The 17,479-nt window shown below is 52.8% G+C and overlaps 1 protein-coding gene across 1 annotated transcript in view; it reads left to right on the top strand.

Moving 5' to 3' along the window:
• Nucleotides 1-6,602: 6,602 nt before the first annotated feature.
• ANKS6 (ankyrin repeat and sterile alpha motif domain containing 6) overlaps nucleotides 6,603-17,479 on the top strand; it is a 47,418-nt gene continuing 36,541 nt past the window's right edge. The window contains 2 exon segments of the mRNA XM_056117126.1: nucleotides 6,603-6,979; nucleotides 16,762-17,264. Coding sequence (XP_055973101.1) covers nucleotides 6,639-6,979; nucleotides 16,762-17,264 — 844 coding nt within the window. The 5' untranslated portion in view covers nucleotides 6,603-6,638.

Here is a 17,479-nt window from a genome sequence, read left to right as displayed (position 1 = left end):
TCTGCTTTGATTAGATTCATTGTTTCAATAAAAGATTCACCACTATTATTTAGAGTTTACCCCCCCCTGGGGGCTAATTCTTTCACTGACTACACCAACTTATCTCATCGCCTCGGTTATTTGACCAACAAATTTCTCTAGATAGTGCTTCTGATTTGTTGCATTAGCTCCATTCAAAGAGGTCACTGCATTCCACTTAGACTTAGTATGAAATATGGTGGATATGGTAACTCAAACCTTTGTGAGAATAAGATGGTCAGTTGAATCATTGATTAAGACAACTAAAACCATTTGGGAAACATTAAGTTAAATTCCAACCTCACACCTAAGACCAAAATAAATCTCAAATTATCTAAAAATGTCAAAATTCTTTTTGAAAAAGTGATGAAAGTATTAAATAAAAAAGCAAACTAAACTATTATGGAGAAGATTTATAAATTTGACTACAAAAATCAGTTGACATACAAAAAATAAAAACTCAAGAGACATAAAGGACATAAAGGAGATTAAAAAGATGTATTTGCAGATGACATTTATCTAGTTTATGAATCAATACAGAAATTAAAACAACAAGTTGGTATGGTGCTGCCAGCAGATCAATCTGTAACTGTGGGGCGAGTGCATCAGCAGCCTGAAGGTGCCTTCAGACTTCTAGATATCCCAAAATTACTGATGTGCCTTTGGCCAGACCCCAAAACTTAGGGCCAAGATTACCAAGAAAATTAACAGCCAAAAGTTAGGTATGTGGGAGCCACTCCCACAAACCACCTACAAGGCAGCTATATAAGCTCATTTTTTCAGAGACCCATAAATCTCAAAAGAGATTGAAGGATGCAGTTAGGGCCGGTGGCATGGAGGTAGGTGGGAACCCGTGACTGAGATCTCCAAGCCCGCTTGGATCAGGACTGGGCCTTTTCCCCCCAAGGTGTCCAGTTTTCCAGTAGCTTGGCAGTCACATCCACAAACTGCCCCTGGCACCACGTAATCTCATCAACGGCCAAAACCCAGAGATTATAAACTAAAGCTCCCGGAAGAGAATGACACAGAATTTCCTGGACATTATATTCTATCCATAACGAGCAATACAAAACAGATCTTCTAGCACTGCCTTTCGGCAGGTTTGAGTGGTGGTGGGACTAGTGTCAAAATATCAAATGTAACCAATGTAGAGAGAGAGTATGGGGGAAATTGTCTGCCACATAGGAAGGGGGAGGGTTGAAATGGGGGAGGGGAGTCCCGGGGAATACTGGGGATTATGGTGGTGGAAAATGTGCACTGGTGAAGGGATGGGTGTTTGATGATTGTATGACCGAAGCGCAAAGATGAAAGCTTTGTAACTGTATCTCATGGTGAATCAATAAAAAGGGGGAAATAATAATAATAAAATAATAAAATAAAATTAACATTCTTAATAAGAAAAGTAAAAAGAAAAAGAAATTAAAACAATAAACAGAAATTAAAATGGCCAAATGGTTTGAATAGGCTTCTTCCCTTAAAGGAAGTAGAATAGTCTATAAGTGTATCGAATTAGACTCAACTCAAGGCCAGGGAGATAGTACAGTAGTCAGGATACAACTTGCACAAAGTTGACTTGGATTCAATCCCCAGCATTGCCTATGGTTCCCTCAGTTCCACCAGGAGTGACCCCTGAGCACAGAGCCAGGAGTTAACCTTGAACACAGTGGTGTGTGCACCTCACCCACACTAAATAGGCTCAACTTCTCTATTTGTAAGGTATGCAAAATGAACTTACTTAGAAGTATATTTTCACTATCATATTGGCAAATATTAAAAACATTATTAATCCAGGGTTGGCAACGATGTAAAGAAAAGGGACTCACATACTGTTGGTAAGAATGTAAGCTGGTGTAACCTTTTGAAGAGCATGTCATGGTCACGGTCCTCCTGTTGTTCATTGATTTGCTCAAGCGGACCCAGTAACGTCTCCATTTTGAGACTTGTTACTGTGTTTGGCATATTGAATATGTCACGGGTAGCTTGCCAGGCTTTGCCGTGCGGGCGAGATACTCTCGGTAGCTTGCCGGGCTCTCCGAGAGGGGCAGAGGAATTGAACTCGGGTCCGCCCATGTTGGCTGCGTGCAAGGCAAACGCCCTACTCACCGTGCTATTGCTCCAGCATGCAGACAACATTATTAGAAGTGTTCCTAATCAGAGCCTTCCTATTCTGCAAATTCACATCTAGGAATTTATTCAATAAATTACCAAGTGCTGGAGAGATAAGAATACAGGAAGTTTATTATATTGCTGAATATAAAAATGAAAGGATGAAAATGACCCAGATGCTCATTCACTAATAGGATATTTTAAATAAAGTATTACACAGACCTACATGAATATATCAGGGTGTCCTTTGCCAGAACAGCACTCATTTTTTTGGTGCTTAACAGACAAATGTGCTTGCGATGCATTAAGTTAAGAAAGGCAAATTGTACACCTGTGCAGAGAACATGATGCTATTTTGGTAAGATATGTTAATTTAATATATGCAAAGGAAAAACTCTAAAGGAATATTCAACAAACCATAAACCTTACTCTATCTTTTTCTGATGAGTGAGATTCTGCAGTTGTTTAATTTTCATTCTACTAATTTCTTCCATGAATTGATTCCCTATTTTGACATGCAGTGTGTGATTGTGGGGTTCTTGATCTTCAAGAGCCCACACTGGAGCTTATTATGACACATATTATTATCTTGTTAGGAAAAAGAGTTCGGCCCATAAAAGTAGATAAATGTCCTTTAGGTTCTATTTTATTTCCAGCCCTCCTTATCCGTTTTCAATTCGTTGCACCAGCTTCTGTTCTTCTTGTCTTCCTCTTTCCAATTACTTCCACTCCTTTACCTAGAGCTGCCCAGATTGCATCCAGTCCCTCTGCCCAACCAGGTTCTTCAATGAAGTTGTCAGTGATCCAAGACAATGACTTCCTTTGAAATGACAATGGAAACTCACTGACCACTGAGTTTGGCAGCTGTGTGGATTTTTTCTGGAAGTCAAAGGTTGGGTCCTTCTCATATAACAGGTCACGCTCCTGTCACATAACACACAACAGTAGCACATGGAAGGCCAGCAATCAGTGCTGGTCCTACAGGGATTATTTTGGTGATGAGGATTCACCACCCTTCAAAAGAACCCACAAGCTGTGAGGAGCACAGCTTGGCCGAGAGCCTCCAGCTGCTGTTTCCTACTTTTGTAGGTGTTTCCTGAGGCTCCACTACCCCTGACTTCTCCCAGTTGGCGACGAACCATGCGGGGGTACCAGAGCCTGTCTGTCTGGTTCAGGATACTGCAGCCAGCCACCTTTGCTCAGGAACTACCACTGGAGCTAGCCAAGCCTTCCCCAGAATAGCCCCGCTGGCTGCAGCAATTCCCACCCTTCCTTCCAGGGCCTGCATCAGGGTCTCTTCTCTTCCCATTCCCTCCTCCTTGCTCCCTTAAGCCTACACAGCATTCCTTCCAGAAACAAAAACCATCTTGGTATTGGGTCCTCAGAGGACCCAGAGCAACTCAGGGATCAGTAAGAACAAATGCCAGAGGAGGACTCCTAAATAGCAAGACTCTAGGGACACAGGTACATGAGGTGGTACGGAGACCAATGTGCAGGATCCAGGCTTCAGAAATGGCATGCACCAGAGTCATTGGCCCAAGGTACCAGTCTCTCAGGGACCAATGGCACGGTTCCAGGTTGTACTTGGAGCAGCAAGTCTTTCTTTGCATCTGAGTCTCTCCCACCTTGCTCTACTGTAAGACTGACAGCAGGGACAACATCACCTCTAGTTCACAGCCGGTTTGGCCAATGAGGGCAGGTGGGGGTCAGGGGTTAGAGGTCAGAGGCCTGCTTCCTTCTGGGAATTGCTCCCTGCAGGGTTGCTGGGCTGGGAATGGTGTTGGCTATGTACCTCTCCCTCCTAGCTATGTGCTACTCTTTATCTGGTAGCTCTTCCTGGTTTCCCTTCTTGCAGAAGAACACCAGTCCCTTCCCTATCTATCCTTCAGGCCCAAGGTAGCCATGGATGCCTACTACTCTGGCCCCCAGTAACTCCTATTCATACTTCTGTAATTGGTGTGTTTTTAGTTTTCTCCACCAATGCAGGACTTTTAACAATGGCAAAGACGTTGAAACAAGCTAATTGCAGCATGAAAATATGCCTGAACGATCTGATTAATGGTGCTACATGAAAGCAGTGGAGCTGTATTTGCCCACATGGAAAGATGCCCAAGCCACTGGGTAAGTGGGGGAAAAAATAGAGGAAGAAGATTCAGAATAGCATACACAGCATGGCATGAACCCTTTTTTGGGGGGGAGGTCACACCTGGTGATGCACAGGGGTTACTCCTGACTCATGCACTCAGGAATTGCTTCTGGCGATGCTCGGGGGACCATATAGGATGCTGGGAATCAACCTGGGTCAGTCGCGTGCAAGGCAAATGCCCTACCCCTGTGCTATTGCTCCAGCCTCTGAACCCTAAATTTTAAAAAGAAAATACGCATTTGTTTAGGCTTGGGTTACAAGAGACAGCCATACTGAAAACAAACCAAACCAGAAGGAATGATGGGGTTGTGTGGGGTATTCCTGACTAAGCTTCTATCTCTTGCCCCTGTTTGCTGCTGTGAGGACTTCGCATTTGGGTAGGAGCCTTTAGCTGGGACGTCCCAATATCCTGAGCTAACACTCTCAGCACGCAAGCCTCACTCCTAGTGCTTGAGTGAAAAAAATCTGTGGGTGAGGCTTGAGACACTCTAAGCACTGAACCACACAGTCCGATGAAAGCCACTTGTCACTCCCTTCTCAGACACTTCCCACGGCTCCCCGTTACTCACAGAATAGGTCCCACAGCCTTCATCCTGGCACCCAGCTCTCTGAGGTCTGTCAGTTTTCAAGACTTTTCGCATCTTTTGTTTTCCTCCATCCAAGCAGGTCCTGATCCAAGGGCACTACCACGTTCTGGGATCTGCCAATGCCAAGTCTCTCATTCCTCCCTCCTGCACTCATCACATCAGCTTCCTATTAAAATCCTACATATCTGAGGGACCTAGTCATCCAACAGTCATCATTACACACCTACAGGACGTCTGGCTGTATGCTAGGCTTGGGGACCCTACCGCAAGGTCTGTGGAAGCCCATTCCCACCCCAGATCAGAAAGTTAATATCAGAAAGTCATTATCCCAAAGGGCAGGTGGGGAAGCTGCTCTTTCCTTCTGCAGGGGCTGTTCTTTCCCCCAGATGTGTGTGTGTGTGCGTGTGTGTGTTTCCTTACTGCTCTGTGCAAATGTCACACCTCAGTGTTCCCTTCTCTGCCCACTCGGGTATAAAATAGCATCCCATCCTCAGATTCACATTCTTTTTATTGGCTGAAGAGCACTGCTCACCATCATACAGGTCACTTACGTGGTGGGGTATTCCAGGGAGAGGGGAGGTATTTTAGAGGTTGCCTGCACCTTCTCCAGCACCTAGAACACTGCCTGTTTGGTAAGCATAATAGGTGCTTAACAAACACGAATGCAGATTGGGCAGAGATTTGGACTAGGAATTGCAAAGCCCGGCGGCGCCCATCAGAAACCGGCCTGAGGGATAGTTAAATGTGGCCCTAACTAAGATGGGACCTCCTTAAGCGTCAGTTCCCACCTCTGGAAATGGGAAGTGATCACTGAGCAGTCTTTGGGGACGGTTTGAGGCTCAGATTTGACTGAGTTTGCACGAAAACCTCCTGGAAGCATTACTATACAATGGGGGTGGACTCCCCACGCAGCGATTCTGATTTAGTTGATTTGGGGTGGGTTCTGAAATTGTGTATTTGTAACTAAGTCTCAGATGGTGCAGATACTAGAACCTAAGATAAAATGGGAGAAGCTGCTGGAGGCCTTTACAGCCTGTAGACCTCTATGGCAGGTCAGGGCTGCCACTAAGGGCCGTCGCTGGACAAGGCGGCGGGGGGGGGGGGGGGGGGGGGGGAGGGGAGAAGGGAGCTAGCACAGAGTTGACCCACCCAGTCCCTTAATGCAGCCATCAACTCTCTAAAGCGCGCTGGGCGGCCACTTTTAACTCCTCCAGGACAGGAAGCTTCCAGAGCCCGCTAGCGCAGTGGCCAGGGCGTGCGGAAAAGGCCGGGAGGTTCAGCGAGCCTTGGCGAGGGGGTGGGCTCCCCTGGCTCGGAGTTTCCGGGAACCCACCGCCACGCCAAGGCGACGCTGTTGGAGGCGCGTTCCCGGCCCGGCGCGCGGCCGCACCCAGTGGACGCGCGTGCTCGAGGGGGCCCGGCACCCAAGAGACGCGCTGCAGTGCTCGACCTCGTCCTGGCACCCAGCGGGCGCGCGTGCGCGACCCGGCCTCTGTGGCGCACGTGCCCGACCCCGTCCCGGTAACCAACGGGTGCGCGTGCCCGACCCGGCCTCGGCGGCGCGCGTGCCCGACACTGTCCGGGTACCTAGCGGGCGCGCGTGCCCGACCCCGCCCGGGCCCGCCCCCGGCAGGCGCGCGTGCCCGACCCCGGCCCGGCCCGGCCCCGGCAGTGGCTCGGGCGGGCGGCAGGGGGCGCCGGCGCGCGGTATCCGGGGGCGGAGCCGGCGCGGCCGGCGGGGCCGGGGCCGGGGCCGGGCGCGGGGCGGCCGGCGGGGCGCGATGGGCGAGGGCGCGCTGGCCCCGGCCTTGCAGCTGCTGCTGCGCGCCTGCGACCAGGGCGACACGGACACGGCGCGGCGGCTGCTGGAGCCGGGCGCGGCGGAGCCCGCGGAGCGCGGCGCGGAGCCCGACGCGGCCGCGGAGCCCGCGGGGGCCGAAGCGGCGGCGGCGGCGGCCGGGGCGCCCGTGCCCGTGGACAGCTCGGACGAGGCGGGCAACACGGCCCTGCAGTTCGCCGCGGCCGGCGGCCACGAGCCGCTCGTGCGCTTCCTGCTGCGGCGCGGCGCCGCCGTCAACAGCCGCAACCACTACGGCTGGAGCGCGCTGATGCAGGCGGCCAGGTGAGGGGCGCGGGCGGCGGGACCCCCGGGAAGAAGCCGCCCGGGAAGCCGGGAGGGGCGCAGCAGCGCGGTCTTGGAAGCCTTGGCCTCTCGGAGCGGGATCGACCGCCGCGGCCCGGACCTCTGTCTTTGGATTTCCTAAGACCTTTGCACCCTGGCTGACCCTTGGGGGTGGGGGGGGGAGGGGGACGCTGGACCTCCGGACACAGGTACAGGCTTCTGCGGGAGCAGCTGGCATGCCAGCCACTGACACAGGCCTGGCGGGGAAAGTTGTGGGAGCGCCCCGGGGCAGCGGATGCAGTTTGGCAAGGAGAAGGAGGAGAGGTGGAGGAGAGGAGGAGGAGGAGGAGGAGGAGGAGGAGGAGGAGGAGGAGGAGGAGGAGGAGCAGCAGCAGCAGCAGCAGCAGCAGCAGCAGCAGCAGCAGCAGCAGCAGCAGCAGCAGCAGCAGCAGCAGCAGCTTTCTGCAAAGAATGAGCTATAGGATCCAATCGAGGTCCCTTGGGCTGAATGTCAGAGGGGTCAGGAGAGGGAGGTGGGGACCAGGTCCGTGGGAGAGGCCCCAGCCAAGGTTGGCCAGCGAACGGGACCAGAACTGAATGGTGGTCATTTCTAGATGCAAGTTGTACCTGCGGGAGGCCTGGGAGGGCTTGTACGCGTGGGCAGAGGCCCTGGGGGTCAGAGCCAAGAAAGCTGAATTACCTCAAGGGCTCTTGTTTAGAACAGAGTTCTAGTTACAGTGAGGGCTGGAGTCCCATGTGTGTTTTGGTCAAGATGGTTTTCCCTGCAGTGTGAGACTAGATGGGTGGAGTGAGGAGGAGGGCGATGGGATCCTGGACCAGAGCAGAGGCGGTGGCCAGTGGGACAGCAGAGATGAGCTGGGGATGCATGCCATCAGGATGGGCTGGGGCGGGGACCAGGATGAGCAGAACCCTACGGTTCAGGAACTCTGGGAGGCCGTCTCTCCCCCTCATCTGCTCTCTGCTTCCGGTCCTCGCACCCCCCACCCCCATTTCAGGCAGCCCTTCCCCAAGGAGGGAACCCGAGTCAGTTGTGATTTTGAAGGGTCCTGTCAGATGCTCTCCCCTCCTGGCGTCTTGGTTTCCTGCAGCGACTCAAGCAGCTTAGCCCTAAGCCAGCAGTGATGCTGCCACCCTACCCTTGCGTCTGCCCTGGCCTCATTCCCTCCCTTGTGGAGTTACTTGAAAGGGTTCTGTGGTTCTATGGGTCACCTGGATAGTTTAGGATCCCACTGCCGTCTCAGAGTCGGAGTAGAGCAACCCTAATTCTGCAACATTCACTTCCCTTTGCCGCGGATCCTGGTCTTCTACTCAGTATCTACTGAGGTCCCGGTTTCCGGTATGTGAGGACTCCTGTCTCTGTGAGGTGGCCTCCTCACAGTGTAGGTGTGCTGCTGGTTTTCCTGCTGTCTGGCCAACAGAGGTTCTTATCAAGCTTCGGAAATCACATCTTAGGATGGCTCTGATTCCCTGTTCATGGAGCTTGAATGATGTCAAGCAGTTCCCCCCCCCCCCCCATAGTGTAAGCAATTTGCTTTTTCTAAAACCTGACTTCTTAAACTATGGGTCATGTAACTGTGGGTAGCACAAAAGATTTGGCAACAATCAAAAGTTTCTGGATAGGCAATGACCAGAAATTCATTCAAAATCAACCTAGTGGTGAAGTGGAAGTGTTTCTGGCAGCACACACAGAAGGGTTGCCTTGTTCTGGCAAAAAAGTGGGGTGAGCGGGAAAAATTTAAGAAGCCCTCTTCTAAAAGGGCATTGAGACCTCATGTTCTTACACATAAACTTCTAGTTGGGACCTGTTACCTTATTTCCCCCAGTTCTTTCTCAAGCAGTGCACAGTTGTTCTTATCTAATTTAATGAGTTAGCAAAACTTAATCTGCATTATTTTCAAATACACTGTCTTCAGTGGCTCTGTGATATTCTAGCATGTGGAGAATGGTGTATTCTGCGTAAATATTCCCCAGCCTTTGGGCTTAAAATTATTTTTTCCCTAGGGCCAGAGTGATAATATAGAGATTAAGGCTCTTGCCTTGCATGTAGTGGACCTGGGTTCTATCCCTGCATATAGTCCTCCAACCCCCTCACAGAAGTGATCCCTGAGCACGAATGGGTGTGACCCAGCCCCTTGCCCCTTCACCTCTCCCCACACACACATAAAGTTTTAGATTGCACTTCAGTGGTGCTTGCCTACTCAGTGCTCAATCTCTCCCAGCGTGCTGGGGGACCATACAGTGCTCCTGTATGCGATGTGTGCACTCCTGCCCTGGGGCATTTCTATCTGCCAGTCTATAAATGCACATTGCAATTGGAATGCCAGTCTTGCCTCTTTGCATGATGTTGCAGTGCCTTATGTACCACCTGTGGCCGCAGGGGGCTCTTTGTCCAAATGCACCTGAGTTATATTTTTGGATTGGTTTTGGGGGCCACACCAGCAGTGTGTGGTGTTTAGTCAGTGCTTACTCTGTGCTCAGGGATCACTCCGAGCAGGGCTCAGGGGACCTTATGAGGTGCTGGAATTGACCGGGGTTGGTTGTGTGTAAGGCGAGTGCTTTACTCGCTATCCTATCCTATCCCTGGTCCCACATGCACCTGAGTCCTTGCCCAGCATGGTCTGAAGGTGCCCATAAGGTCTTTGGGGGGGGTGGCCTTTCTTCTCTAAATTCCTCAGCTCTCTTAATGGCCCCGTCCACTCCACCAGCTTCTGAATCTGCAGGCAAGGCCTCAGCCCTGGCATGTGCCCTGTGCCTGGCCTGTGCCCGGCCTTGGGCTTGCTTGTCTTTGCCAGGGTGCAGACTGCTGAGCCCCCTGGACCCCCCCCCCATCCAGGGCCTTCCAGAATGTTCTTGGGGATGTTCTTTGGAGAGCCTCCATGGGGTCCGTGGTGAGGATCCCCCCACGGCAGCAGACCGCGTTTCAGGCTGTCCTGGGAACACCTCTTCTTGCTTCCTGCCCAGCATCCTCCAGCTGGGCCTCTGCTGTGTCCCCTGCATATTTTAGAAAGGGGACATTCCGGCTGAGACACAGCACAGGAAGTGAGGTTCTTGCCTTGCATGTGGATGACCCCAGTTTATCACCCCCTCCCCCATTGTGGATGTTCCTCCTGAGCCCCGCCAGGGATCACTCTTGATTACATAGCCAGGGGACTCCATGAGCACTAAAGGGCGCTGCAACATCCCCCCAAAACCAAAAATAAATAACGAAATAAATAAATATGGGCTGGAGAGATTGTCCAGTGGGTAGGGCATTTGTCTTGCATGCAGCCGATCTGGGTTCGGTCCCCGGCATTTCGTGTGTTCCCTGAACACAGCCAGGAGCAGTTCCTGACTGCAGAGCCAGGAGTAAGCCCTGCCTATTGCCAGGTGTGGCACCAGAACAACAACAACAAAATTGAAAATTAAAACGGTTCACTTATACTTGGCCCGAGCCACTTTACAAAGGAGACTCTTCGGGTGACTGAATTTGCTCGTAAGCCAGCAGAGTTGGAGGTATGGTTGCTGCATGGCTCCTGCTCTCACCTGTACACCCAGGAAGCCCCTCTTCTCCTGCTTCCGGGGGGGGGTCCCTTGTCCTATCGTTCCCCTCTTGGCTGTCTCTCGGAGGCCTGCCACACTCTTCCTCCCGTCCACTGGTCTCAGCATCCCACAGTGGAGCTGATGCCCACCTCAGTGGTACCCAAGTTGAACGCGCTTCAGCATCCCCGGACGCTCTTCCAGGGCAGGTTCCCGAGTTTCCTCTCCGGGATGGTGATTCTGCAGCGGGATGGGATGGGGACCCTGAGGGAGTCCTCTGGGACCTTGCCGGGCGGGGGCTGTGACTGTTCATTTTCTCTGATTGGTTTTCTGTTCCTCTCGGTAGGAAAGGAGACTCGGGGTGGGGGCAGTGACCCACACTCGCAGCTCACGGACATTTAACTCCTTCCAGTGGATTTCCTCTTCCTCTGAAGTCTGGCATGTGTGGTCCCAGTGTCTCTGTCACATTCACCTGGACAGGTTCACCTGGGTTACTCATGTTTTTTACTTTCTCTGCCTTTTGGGGATGTCAGCTGGGACCCTGCTCCCACTCCTTTGAGAAGGTGGTGGAGTCTGAGCATCCCATGAGAAGATGGGAAGCGAGCCTCGCCCTCTAGCCGAGCCCGGACATGACCTGGCCTCCTCTGTTACTGTTTCCTGCCGGCGATCCCGGCATCTGTCCACAGGCAGGTGGCAGCTCTGTTCCCACTGGGTTGCTCCCAGCTGCTCTGCTTTCACATCTGTGAAGGCTCTTTGGTGGAGTGGTAACCGAACCCCACAGGATTCATGGTGTCTCCCCAGATCAGGACAGGGAAACACGTGGCCATGGGTGATGGGTCCCTTGGTACAGTTCTCCTTCCCTGAGCCCATCCGACTGTGCTCCTAGCAGCACCGCCCGTCACCCCAGGTTTGTGCCTGAGTGCTCGTAGGTAGTTGGCCTCGCACTGCATGATCTCCTGTGGGCCTTCCAAGGAGGCCCAGAAAGGTTTTCTCTCGTCTTCAAGGAATCACCCTGTCTCTGCAGACTGTGCTCAGGGCTGCTGGCGAAGTCGCTTATAAAGCTTGCTCACCTCAAGCCTTAGAAAGTGGGGGCTCTCGAAAGCCCCATTGAATGGAGCGAGGTTCAGAGACGTTAAGTGACTCGGGCACACAGCTGGGAAAGAGCAAAATCAGGTCCGCCCTCGGGCAGACGGAGCTGGTACCTCCCACCTGGCAGGTGGCCCTTCCCTTACGCATCTTGTAACTCTCTTCCTTTGGGTGTTGGCGTCAGGGAAGCTCCTCACCAGGTTCGCCAAGTGCCCTTAGGGCAGGTTGGTGGAGTTTGCTTTGGCTCTGAGTTCACCCCTGGCCTTTTCCCCTTCCCTCTGCAGTGATGTCACAGGCTCTCAGGGGCGGCTGGTGTTTGCTCCGGGTCTCCCGGCACAGATGGGAGCTATGGAGATTCACCAGTGACTCTGGCCGCTGTCAGGAAAGCCCTGAACCCCTCCACAAAACCACTCAGCATCCCTCTACTTTCCATTATATTTATATATTTATTTATTTATTTATTTTTTATGCTTTCAGCCTCAGTAAATGACCTCTTGGGCTTCCCGTGAGTCCTGAAGGCGTTCTCTTTTCTCCCTCTGTGGACATCCATGGTACAGGCTGCTCTGGGCCTGGGTTCAGGTTTCCCCCCTGCTGCCTTCCCGTGGAGACCTCCCGGCTCTCAGCTCCCTCTGCTTCCCCTTCATGGGCATATCTGTGGGTCAGGTCACGCGAGCAGCTGCGGGGCTGTGACCTGCTCTTCCACTCACTGCTGTCCACTACCCGCAGCTGGGCCAGGGCCCCGACCCGCTGGCCCCTTAGGCAGCTGGTAGCCAGCGCTGCTCTGGGTCAGCCAGACCCGTCATGTCCCGAGAGGGGAGACAGTGACAGGGGGAGGCTCAGGGGCCAAGGGAGGGGTCTGGAGTCTGCCCCGAGGCTGGGTCCGGGCTGCGTGGTGGAAGGATGGATGAGTGATGAGGGCAGGGGTGGGGGTCCTGTGGCAGAGCCGAGGGAGGAAAGGGCAGGGGTGCAGCAGGATGGGAAGTACAGGTGAGCTTGGAGGTACCGTGGGAAGGTGCCGTGCAGGGAGAATGAGGCCTTGGGCCTCGCGGGAGCTGGCCTGGCCTTCAGATGGAGGAAGGTGGGCAGAAAGGCATCAGAGCTGCGGCAGAGAGATGGGTCGCCTCCTCCTGCCTGTGAGTGGACTTCAGCTTTGCAGCCCAGGTGCCAGGAGACCAGGCCCCAAGGGTGGGGTGCTGGCTCCCAGCCTCTCCCGGAGCCACCAGCTCACTCTGGCAGGCACAGTGAAGGGTCACGTCCCAGGAGCTATTTGTGAGTTCAGTCATGGGTCTGGCTCCAACAGAGGCCTGCGGGGAGGAGAGCCTGGCTTAGAGGAGGGACAGAACCTTCCAGAGTCTCAGAAAGCTGCAGGTGCCCCAATGGGGCAGACCCTGCCCCCACCCGCCCTTCAGGGGCCCTCTGACTTCCTATAGGCCCAGACTGCTGGGACTCACCATTCCCAGTTTTGGTGCCAGAGCAGAATCCTGCTGCCCGCTGGTGGCAGAAGCAGGCGGAGCATTTGCTGGGAAGATGTGTCCGTGTCCGTTTCTGTTATCAGGGAGCTGTGGGGGCCGTGGGGGTGGTAGCGAGAGTGGGAGGGGTGTTTCCTCCCCCAATCTTGGCTGACCCAGGCTTCTCCCGGCAGGTCTGTCCCAACAGGCCTCAGCCACCAGCAGCAGAGGGGACATTCCTGCCAGCAGGTGGCGGCAGTTGCCCGGAATGAGTACCACAGCGGCTGCCTCCTGGTGGAGCCTGCCTGTCTTCCAGAAGGACCTTGGGGACAGGGAGGCGAGGACAGGTTTTTTTTTCTTTCTTTTTTTAAAGCATTTTTGTATACAAATGTTTCTCAATTAAACATTCCCTTTCTTCTTATTTATGTTTTTAGCTTTTTGAGTCACACCTGGTGATGCTCAGGGGTTACTCCTGACTCTGCACTCAGGAGTTACTCCTGGCGGTGCTCAGGGTATCATATGCGATGCTGGGGATCCAACTTGGGTCAGCCGCGTGCAAGGCAAATGCCCTACCCGCTGTGCTATCACTCCAGCTGCTTTAAACATTCCCTTTAAACATAAGGAATTAATGCTAAATCTTCATAAAGATGAATTAATTAAACATGACATCCCTTCAGTATAGTATAGTCACTGTGTTCTTGATCACTACTGGCGTTTACAGTTTTAACATCAAACCAAGGATGGGCTATTTAAAAATCTTGCTACTGGATTTCTAGTCCATCCTCTCGACCAGTGATAGTTACAAGCTTTTGGGTTACAATCACACAGTGATCAAACTCCCATCCCTCCACCAGTGCACATTCCCCACCACCAATATCCCTGGTATACCCCGCTCACTTTCCCACCCTCCCCCGCCTCCATGGCAGACATGATTCCCCATAATCTCTCTCTACTTTTGGGCACTATGGTTTGCAATACAGACACTGAGAGGTCATCATGTTTGGTCCTTTATCTCTTTCTGCACACATCTCCCATCCCGACCGGTTCGTCCAGCCATCATTTTCTTAGTGATCCCTTCTCTATTCCAGCTGCCTTGTCCCCATTGCTCACGAGGCAGGCTTCCAGCTATGGAGCAATCTATCTGTCCCATGTATCTACTATCCTTAGGTGTCAGCCTCATGTTATGTTGTTTTATACTCCACAAATGAGTGCAGTCCTTCTATGTCTGTCCCTCTCTTTCTGACTCATGTCACTTAGCATGATACTCTCCATGTCTATCCATTTATTAGCAAAGTTCATGACTTCATTTCTCCTGACAGCTGCATAGTATTCCATTGTGTAGATGTACCAAAGTTTCTTTTACCAGTCATCTGTTCTAGGGCACTGGGTTGTTTCCAGATTTTGACTATGTGAACATTGCTGTAATGAACATATAGGTACAGATGTCATTTCTACTGTGCTTTTTTGCATCCTCGGGATGGTATATATTTTTTATGGTATATATTTATTTATTTTTCTTTATTGAATCACTGTGGGAAAAGTTACTAAGTTTTCAGGTGTAAGTCTTGGTCATACAATGATCAAACACCTTTCCCTTCACCAGTACTCATATTTCATTCATATTTCATCACCAAGAACCCCAGTATACCCCCCAACCCACCCTTCTAAGTGCCTGTGAGGCAGATGATTTCTACTTAACTCTTCTCTACATTGATTACACTCATTATTTCGACAAAAGATGCACCATTATTGTTTAGAATTTCCCCCCAATAATCATTTTTGAAGGACTGTCCATATTGTTTTCCAGAAAGACTGGACTAGTGGGCATTTCCCCCAACAGTGAAAGAGCGTCCCTTTTCCCCCACATCCACGCCAGCACTGGTTGCTTTTGTTCTTCTGAATGTGTGCCAGTCTCTCTGGTGTGAGATGATATCTCATTGTTGTTTTGATTTGCATCTCCCTGATGGCTAGCGACGTGGAGCATTTTTTCATGTGCCTTTTGGCCATTTGTATTTATTTTTTGAGGAAACTTCTGTTCATTTCTTCTCCCCATTTTTTGATGGGGTTGGAGATTTTTTTTCTTGTACAATTCTACTAGTGTCTTGTATATCCTGGATATTAATCCCTTATCAGATGGGGATCACTGTAGCACTGTCCTCCCGTTGTTCATCGATTTGCTCGAGTGGGCCCAGTAACATCTCCGTTGTGAGACTTGTTACTGTGTTTGGCATATTGAATACCTCACAGGTAGCTTGCCAGGCTTTGCCGTGCGGGTGAGATACTCCCGGTAGCTTGCCGGACTCTCCGAGAGGGGCGGAGGAATTGAACTCGAGTCGGCCATATTGGCTGCGTGTAAGGCAAATGCCCTACCGCTGTGCTGTCACTCCAGCCCATCAGATGGATATTGGGTAAATATTCTTTCCCATTCTGTGGGCTCTTTCTGTATTTTGGTCACTGTTTCTTTTGAAGTGCAGAATCTTCTTAGTTTGATGTAGTCCCATTTGTTTATGTTCGCTTCCACTTGCATGGTCAGTGCTATTTCATCCTTAAGGTTAAAAGATGCTTTTAGCTTCAAAGTCTCTCGACCAGTTCCAACCCTGATCTGCAACGTTGAAAAGTTTACATCACCAAGTTGAAGCCAGTTTAAGTTGTGATACGGCTGCACACTAAACATGAAACAAACAGTGATAAGAGGTCCTGCCCGTGTGGAAATCAGGAGCCCAGGCAGGAAGAGAGATGAGCGGGCTAGAGAGCAGGAAAGAAGGGGCTCTGGGACAGGGGAGGGTGGTGGAAGGAGTGTGGTAGAGAAGTGGGGCTCCAAGGCCTGGCCTTCCCACCCCGGGGCCTTTGAGCAGCTGCTGTGTGATGGAAATAATCGCAGACCTAACAACTGACATTCCTGCGGTGTTTGCTTGGCCAAGTCTGCGTCTGAGCTGCTATGAATATTATATGTTATGTACATTAGCTCAGAGGTTTTTTTTTTTTTTGGCAGTGTTGGTGGTGGTGGTGGTGACCAGGGGGTGGGGTGGGGGAAACCCTCTGGCCCACAACTGGTTCAGTACAGCAGGGGGAGTCATTCCATGGAGCTCAGGGTGGGTGGGGGCATCTGTGAGGTTCTGGAAAATCAAGCCGGTGGGTTCTACACACTGAGCATGCACTCGGCCCTTTGAGCCGCCTGCCGGTACCTACGATGACTCACTTTGATCCTTAGCAGTGCTCGGTCACGGTCACGGTCCTCCCGTTGTTCGTCGATTTGCTGGAGCGGGCCCAGTAACGTCTCCATCATGAGACTTGTTGTTACTGTGTTTGGCATATCGAGTACGTCAGGGGTAACTTGCCAGGCTCTGCCATGCGGGCGAGATACTCTCGGTAGCTTGCCGGGCTCTCCGAGAGGGGCGGAGGAATCGAACTCGGGTTGGCCATGTTGGCTGCATGCAAGGCAAACGCCCTACCGCTGTGCTATCGCTCCAGCTCCAGCAGTGCTCGGTAGCCTCAGCTAAATCCCTCCTTGACTGGTGAGGAAATGCAGGAAGCAAGGAGAAGCTAAAGACACAGGGCTGGAGGGGGGCTGGGAGGCAGGGCAGGGGAGCAGAAAACTCTCAGTGCTGCCGTCTCTAACAGGGGTGTGGTGAGGACCACAGCTCGCAGACCATGACTCCCTCCCCTCGTCCCACCCACCCAGCCTCGCACTTCCCCCACTTTCCCCTGTAGGTTCGGCCACGCAAACGTGGCTCATCTGCTTCTGGACCATGGGGCTGACGTCAACGCCCAGAACAGGCTGGGGGCCAGCGTGCTCACCGTGGCGGCGCGCGGCGGCCACCTGGGTGTGGTGAAGTTGCTCCTGGAAGCGGGGGCGGCCGTGGACCCACGCCGCCCCTCCGGCGAGCCGCCAGGGGCCGGGGACGGTAGGGACGAACCGCTGGGCATCACGGCCCTGATGGCCGCCACCCAGCACGGCCACGAGGCCGCTGTGCGCCTGCTGACCGAGTGGGGCGCCGACCCCAACGGAGCAGCCCGCCCCCTGGGCTGGAGCCCGCTTATGCTGGCCGCGCTCACCGGGAGGCTGGGCCTGGCCCAGCAGCTGGTGGAGAAGGGGGCCAACCCTGACCACCTCAGCATGCTGGAGAAGACGGCCTTCGAGGTGGCGCTTGACCAGAAGCACCGGGACCTGGCCGACTACCTGGACCCCCTCACCACCGTCAGGCCCAAGACAGGTAAGACGGGCAGCGCTGCTCCTCAGGCTGTGTGGACGTCTGGGTCAGGTGGGGCTGCGGGACTCGGGGTGCTGGGAGAAGCCTGGGTGCCTGCAGGGCTGGCCCCCCTCTTTGCTGACCACTTGGGGTGCTGGGAGAAGCCCGGGTGCCTCCAGGGCTGGGCCCCCTCCTTGCTGGCCATGTGACCCTGGTGCACATAGTTCCGGGCCTGGCAG

The sequence above is a fragment of the Sorex fumeus genome, unplaced genomic scaffold (genome assembly GCF_029834395.1).
Source record: "Sorex fumeus unplaced genomic scaffold, SorFum_2.1 ptg000034l, whole genome shotgun sequence".
Taxonomy (NCBI): Eukaryota; Metazoa; Chordata; class Mammalia; order Eulipotyphla; family Soricidae; genus Sorex; species Sorex fumeus.
The sequence above is the reverse complement of the archived record's forward strand: the minus strand, read 5'-3'. Positions and strand labels throughout refer to the sequence as shown.